The sequence below is a fragment of the Limulus polyphemus genome, unplaced genomic scaffold (assembly GCF_000517525.1).
Source record: "Limulus polyphemus unplaced genomic scaffold, Limulus_polyphemus-2.1.2 Scaffold2200, whole genome shotgun sequence".
In the NCBI taxonomy this organism is placed as follows: Eukaryota; Metazoa; Arthropoda; class Merostomata; order Xiphosura; family Limulidae; genus Limulus; species Limulus polyphemus.
Window position 1 is genome coordinate 172,533 of NW_013667810.1, and position 7,961 is coordinate 180,493.

The 7,961-nt window shown below is 36.3% G+C and overlaps 1 protein-coding gene across 1 annotated transcript; it reads right to left on the minus strand.

The window, feature by feature from the left end:
• Positions 1-460: 460 nt before the first annotated feature.
• LOC106466234 (potassium channel subfamily K member 13-like) lies at positions 461-5,626 on the minus strand. Its single transcript, XM_013926484.1, has 2 exons — positions 5,608-5,626; positions 461-1,389 (listed from the first exon to the last, which is right to left on the minus strand). The coding sequence occupies exons 1-2, from the start codon at positions 5,624-5,626 to the stop codon at positions 461-463; spliced, it is 948 nt and encodes a 315-aa protein (XP_013781938.1).
• Between the last annotated feature and the right edge of the window lie 2,335 nt (positions 5,627-7,961).

The following is a 7,961-nucleotide window of genomic DNA, read 5'->3' on the forward strand; positions in this document are numbered from 1 at the left end:
ATTTAGCTGTTATGATATTGGAATTCAGCTGATATGATCTCTGTGGTACTGGAATTTAATTGATAACATTTTTATGATATTATAATTTAACTGGTATTAGGTTTGTGATAATGAAATTTAGCTGATATGATTTCTGTGATACCTGAAAGTAGTTTATATTATTTGTGTGATAATATAGTTTAAGTTGTGTAAGCTCTATCATACTAGAATTAAACTGATATGAGTTCTGTGATACTGCAAGTTAGCTGATGTCATTTATATGACAATTGAATTGAGCTAATATGAACGTTCTGATACTGGAATGTAACTGATACAAACTGTGTGACAATGGAACTTTGCAAACATGATTTTGATGATACAAGAATTTAGCTGATATGAGTTCTGTGAAACATATTGGATTACTTTGACTATTTCTCTAATGAAAGATAAACTTTCGGAAATATCCTGCTGATAAGGAGGGTCAAATTAAATCCCCTTCGAGTTTTCTAGAGGCAATAGCCAGAGGCCCAACTGTTCCAGGTTTTATTTCATCTTCGTTCTCACTAACGCGCAAAGATGCTAGAAGCGCCTGCTGTCCTCTAATTGCTGATTCATGCAACTGCTTTTGCATCACGGCTAGTGATACTTTGTTGGACTTCATAAATTCTTGCATGGAAATAAGTTCATCTGAGTTACGTCGATCGTCATCACTGTCGTACGTAGAATCAAGGTCATCACATTCTGGAACAGATGCGGATTTCCTGGAGTGTCGCATCTGGCCAAGGGTTATAGCATTCCTACGTCCACGCTGTACGTTCTGTCGGTTCTTGCCTTTAGTCTTCTTCCTACACTTGCAATTACAGTCTAACTTTTTGATAATACAGTTAAGAAACTGTTTGATGACTATGGTAGTAACATTGAAGAAGCTGTACATGATACAGGACCCACACACCAAGAACAAGAAGTTTGCGAGTCGGTAGAACTCGACATTCTGATAGGTTGATCGTTGACTGGTTACGTAATCTCCGAAACCTATGGTGGCGAAGGCGACAAAACAAAAATAAATTGCTTCAAAGTAGCTCCACTCTTCCATGGGAGCATATAGTGTTGAGGCGCAAACAGCCAAAAGTATGCTTGTGAGAAACAAGTACAACATCACCCAATACACAGACGGTTTCCAACTGTCCAAATGGTCATCCAAAGAGGCTTGCGAGTCGCGCCTTTGCTTAGGGTACTGACCCTTGCGTCGTAGCTCTATCTCATGGATAGATCGTAAGACGAAAGCCAGAAAGGTAATAATTCGTTCTAGAAAGAGATTGAAAAAGAGGAAAGCTCCTGAACACCCTAGGAATCCATAAATAATAACCATGACTTTTCCTGGAACTGTCTGAGGTGTGGTCATCCCGAAACCTGAAAGAATAGAAAACAAATATTTTAGAGTCAAAGAAAATAATGAATTGAGCTGGCAGATTTGGCTCTGATACCAACGACCGTGTTTAAGGAAAGTTGTTTTGTTTGTTATTAAGTGCAAATCTACACAATGGGCTGTTTGTTCTATTGCCACAACAGGTATCGAAACCCGATTTTTAGCGTTACGTGCCCTCGGTGTTACCAATGAGCCACCTTGGGGGTGGAGGCAACGGGAGCAGTTGGAAACGAACAACGTGATAATGAAAGATTTACTTATTTAACAGCTATTTTTTCCACAATGTACACTATGTGTTAGTGAAAAGACTTCTTTATTTGTAAATAGAAAAGCACCAATAAGAGGATTAAACCTAACCGCTGGTGTGTGATATACTTTTGCTTCGTAGTAACACTGAATGTTTCGGTTATGAGATGAATATAATTATCGATACCAATCATAATTTAAGTAAGTTCTACAATTTTTTAAAGATAATTTGGCTTGTTTTATAACTGTTAAGACAAAATTGGAATTAGAATTTTCAACTCGAACGGCACCAATATGCGCACATAGACTAAACAGCCAAGTCAGAGATCCGAAGGTACAGCCGTCCCTTATTTTAAGCACGCCAGTGGCACAGCGGTATGTCTGCGGACTTACAACGCTAGAAACCGGGTTTCGATACCCGTGGTGGGCAGAGTAGAGATAGCCCATTGTGTAGATTTGTGCTTAATTACAAACAAACAAACCTTATTTTAAACTACTGACAAACTTACAATAGCACCCACTTAAAAATTTACTTTACTTGGTGTAATGGTTTTATTGTACCTGTGTCAAAAATTATAAACGTTGTCGATAAACTCAACTACTTTACCAATATAAGTATATTGTAGCGTTCGTAGTGGAATCTTAAGGCGAAATATTTGACTTTCATATTTATAAATTTTGTGTAAAAATTTCAGAAACTTTTAATAAAGTATTCATACGACTAGGGCACTCGACTTGCAATCTGCGGGTTGAGAAATCGAATCCCGTCACCAAACATACTTGCTCTTTCAGCTTTGGCAGCGTTATAATGTGATGGTCATTCCCATTATTTGTTGATAAAAGGTAGCCCAAGAGTTGTCGGTGGATGATGTTGACTAGCTGCCTTCTACCTAGTTTATTACTTCTAAATCAGAGACGGCTAGTGCAGATAATCCTCGAGTAGCAATTCAACAAAACAACGGGTCATGTAATGTTTTGTGAGGAACCGATTGAAATGAACAATTAATTCACAATTACAGTAGTAACAAATTTTACAGTAGATAAGTTCTGATTTTAATGCTTACAACATTTCGACTCGTAGTATTGAGTCATCAGGTAAAAGTTACATTGAAAAAGGCAGTTGAATTTCAGAGAACGTTACAGACACTTGATGGTGAGAACAAGTTTGTAGATGGCGTTAAATTAGCTTTTTAGTAAAATGAATTGGATAAAAAATTGATGTAAATAAAGAGGCGTTCTTTGATATTCATTTAGCCTTGACTTTATCAGTAGTCCTTCAGCTATTTTTCTTTTGTTGATGTCTGGTTCTCTTCGAATGATTTCGACATTGTTTTCGTTGATGATACGTTTTGTTTCTTTGAGATGTTCAAAAACATGAGAGAGGTCCTTTAAGATGTTCCTCAAGTCTGAGGTTCGTTTTTCTCTCGGTTTCTCCAATATAAAAGTGTTTACATGAGTTGCAGATGGTTTTGTAGATGACTCCGTTGTTTCTATTTTCAGTGAGGTTAATTGTTTATAATAAAGTTCTTGATTTTAATACCTGGCTTTTGTATGATTATGGTATTTATGTCGATGTTTTGTTACTTCAAGAATCGTTTCCACAATCCAATTAGGTTTTCGCTAATTTGTCCGACATAAGAAATTCTAATGGTGATAATAAAGTTGAAGTTTTCATCTTCAAGGTTTGTATTTTTGTGTTTATTTGACGTTTTCTGTTTTCTTTATGGATGTACCAATTATTTTTTAAAACTTCTTTCCGATGTTGTTTTTGAACGAAGATTTCAGAAATTATTTGTAGTTCATCGTCTACATTATTTACAGAACATATATTAAATGACATTTAAATAATTCAAGGTTTCTAGTTTCTGTTGTATAGAGTGTTCGGGTTTCCAATTAAGATATTATTGTGAGTTGTTGCTTTTCTATGTATTTTTTATGGTGTGAAGTTTACAAAGTTTATGGGGAAATTTTATTCATCTTCAAATGTTGGGATGTATGTTGTTTGACAATCTTTCTTTTCTTCGTCAGAGTTGAAACCACAGGAGACACCATCGACAGATTTCACCCAATATAAGAGTTTGTAGATGGCTTTGATTAAAGTCTGTTTTTCCAGTTGAATTAAAATTGTGTTTGCTAGTGCACTTGATACTGTTCCGACCATACAGAGTTCTACCATTGGTGTATTGTAACCAGTTATGCAGTCTTCTTTGCCAAGTGTTTTTAGAAAGTTGTTCAGTTGTTCTTAATTATATCTGTATAAATGACGTATCTTTATCATTTATAGAGTATTTATATAATATATAGTGTTACCTCTGTCATAAAACTTCGTTTCGATGATCTAGAAAGAAGATACAATGAATAACTAAAATAAATTTAGAATTTTCAGAAGCAAAATTGAGACATGAATTCGAAGTCTGTCGACCAAACAAATGATTCGACTTTTCAATTGTAACTATTATTTTATCGTGAAAAAATCATATATTACTGTGTTATTTTCTTCAGCACCGTGAACAGTAAGTATAATCTGATATCACATAATACTTCTTTAAAATTCTGACTAAAGTAATGAAGTGAAGATCAATTCCAGATCCAAAAGGCGATGAAACATTTGTCACTTTGAGAGTCCAAATACCATTATGTTTACTGTTTCACTTGACCCCCAGTGGCACAGCGGTATGTCTTCAGACTTACAATGCTAAAAACTGTGTTTCGATACTCGTGGTGGGCAAGAGCACAGATAGCCCAATGTGTAGCTTTGTGGTTAATTATAACCAAGCTGTTTCACTTTTTTAGAAGCTCCAAATCTGCATAGTATGCCACGGCTCACTGATATATACCGTGACAGTTTCGGGTTGTTACTTAGAGATCTCCTGACCTTGTATCTGAGTTAACATTTATAAAATTCTTAGGGGTAATCCCAATAAAACGAAACACGTGGTTAAGCTGCCTTTCTTAGTAGTTGCTTTAAATTGTCACAACTTTCAAATAGTTTACTCTTTTCCTGTGTTATTCTAAACAAACTGGGTCTTATATAAGATACACTTTATAGTTGGAATCACTTGTGGAGATACATGTTAATTATTTATACCTTGGCAATTTCTCTATATATATTTTGGATTTAGTTTGTAAAAGTCAGCTGTTAATCAGTAGCAATCCACAATATTTGGCAAATACAGCGAAACACATTTTGTAATTGAATTAGATAATAATAAAAATCCTTTCATATTTAACCAAACTGTTTATTTATTTTGTTGTTATGCACAATTGCTACCTGTGCTCTGCCCGTAGAGTCAGTGCCGTAGCTACGGTGGCATAAAAGGGCGCAATGCGCCCTCTAAAAATCTACCTTAAAAATAAAATAATGCCTCTTTTACTTTTTCGAACTTGAATAATTCCAATGTACTCATGTATAAAAATATTAGGTAACCGAAGTAATAGTTGCTGTAAATCAATATTTATAAAATAAAATATATTTGTACTTATGCTTTCAGCTTTTGTGTTTTTTATCGCAACGACGGCTGCATACCGCTGACGTGGATTATTCAGATACGTCAGATTTCACATAAATTGTTATTGATCGATGCAACGTTAATTGTTCGTTTATTAATAAAATAAGAAGTATCAATGAATGTTAGACAACGTGTTGCTTCTTACACAAGACAAAAGCATAGTTGAATACACTAAATTATTCGTGTTGGAAGTGAATTATTGCGCAAGAAGGGAACTGTATGCACTCATCGAACTGTGAAGATAAGAAGACACATAACTGAAACCGCTCTCTCATTCTTGTTTATGCTTTGCTAGATTTACAGTGTTTGAGGCATTGTTATTGACGGAAAGATTCTATCCACGGCATCCATTTTGTTCTCCAGAGGTGAGGAAATGTTACTTTAATTGTTAGCAGGCACTTTAGTAAATTCTATATAATAGTTCTAGGAATCGGTCTTATTACTTACTAGCTGAGGTACCCGGCATTGCCCGGGGGATTTTATATATATTTGCATTTAGAAGTTTTTAGGCCTACTTAGATTCAAATGAGCAAGCATGCGTGATCCGTCAGCACACTGAATAGTTTTTCCCGTCTTCACGCTTCTACAACACCCTTACTGCAACAGCCTTTTTTTTACGCTTTATCTTCCTTTATAGGCCTCAAAAACATTTTAAAAAGCTTCAACTGATCGCACCCGGAAAGTGATGACGTCATAACGTGACTGCGCCGTGATTAGTTGAATAGCCATATCTGTTACAGCATGACAGACAGACATCGGATTGAAATAATCGGCACGTCACTTTCTTGGCCTGGTCAAAAAACGCATTTAATGTATTCATCACTTTGCTCTAGCTGGCCTGTGGTCTGATATATTGTGTCACAACGCCTCAAAACACAAAGTCCTTCCTTTTATATATATAAGTTACTTATTGTCTTATTTATATCTAACTGATACTTACATACCTTAATTTGTAATTAATACTTTAACGGTAATATACTAAATAGGGTCCTAATTTTACAAAAGTGGTAAAAAATTGTTCCTTTATTAATTCACAAAAAGAATGTAATTAATATTCAAATAATTGTCTGATTTTTTCATCCCTGCATTCTTTCATTTTTTGTGTTTTAGGAAAGAGGAATGGAAAATAAGAAATACAAGCAAAGTAAGCTGAGCTTTGGGTTTGCAGCAGCAACAGCATCAAACCCACCAAGTTTAACAGAGACGTTCACATCAAACCCACCAAGTTCAACAGAGACGCTCACATCAAATCCACCAAGTTCAACTACTTCAACACCGCTAGCAAAGTCAACGTCAACCCTTCAAACAGGTTATGCTTATTCTTTTGACTTGGGAATTGATATTCCTAAACAGCCCAATCTTGGCCAATACCCTGAAACCAATAAGCTACGGTTTTGTTCACAGTGGTATAATAACAGACCTTAGCTTGAGTATTAGTATTCAGTGATAAAAAATGCTGCCTTTTGCTACTGTTGTAGGAAGTTTGGCACGAGCAGTGCAGAGAAAAGTTTCACTGATGTAGGTTACATAAACTGGAAGACAGCATTGTCATCTGGTAAAGGAATCAGGAGGCATGACACCTCAAGTGACCATCTGCAATGTATGACACTTTGGGTGGAACATCAGATACGCATTACAAAAAAGATGGGAGTCAGCACCCTTCTCAGTGCTGATCAGCTAGAGTTTTATCGCTATTATCAGTGGGCAATTATCGAGATCATACAGATTCTAGTTGGGAAGAAAAGCATCTTAAGGGGCAACGATATCAGTGAACTTGTATGGAGGAAGGATTTTTTTCAGACCATGTTTAACTATGCCATCAGCAGAGATAAGAAACTGGAAGAAATTAATAGCTCAATTTCACGCAACGCAAAGTATACGTCAACTGAAATCCATAATCAAATTCTCGGTCCACTCGCGAAAACTATCCAACAAAGAATCCGAAATGAAGTTGGTGATAAGAAGTACACAATAAAGGTGGATGAAACTTGTTATAAGTGCAACCGTGATAATCTGTGCTTATATGTGAGGTACTTACAAGACGGAAATATTGTTGAACATCTACTTGCAGTTATTCAAGTTTCCAGTTTTGATGCACACTCCTTGACTGATTCCATCATAGCAATACTTCAAGAGCATAGCTTCAGTTTGGAAAACGTTCTTAGCCAATGCTATGATGGAGCTAGTGTGATGTCTGGACGATCTGGGGGTGTTCAAAAACTTCTCCAGGAAAGACTGGGCCGATCTGTCCCCTACGTGCACTGTCTAAACCTCCAGCTACACCTTGTAGTTGTTCATGCGATTTTGGCTGCAGATGTTGACGTGGACGCCTTTTTTGGCACTTGCAACATCTTCATACGTAAACCAACTGTGTCTGTTTACTACACTGGGCAAGCACTGAAACGACTGTTGAAACAGTGGTGAACTGGCCACCTACCTACTGAGAAAGTCATCAATGGATCATATAAAGAAATCTTGACGATTCTGTCGGACGTTTCCACAAATGAGAATAATACATTCTTACCTGAATTAGTGGTGGAGGCAATCGGATTGTTGAAACTGATCAAAAAGAAACCCTTTCTGTTCCATGCTGTAGCTGTCCACAAAGCATTGAGTTTACTAGCACCTGTCAACATTCATCTACAAACAGTCAGTATCAATCTGATGCAGGCCTTGATGCTAATATCATTTTCGCGAGCATCCATTGCTTTATTGAGAACCGATGAGACATTTACTACTTTGCTGGATGAAGTTAAGCTGATTCTGCAAAATACTGCAGGAGATGATAACAGTGTAACAGT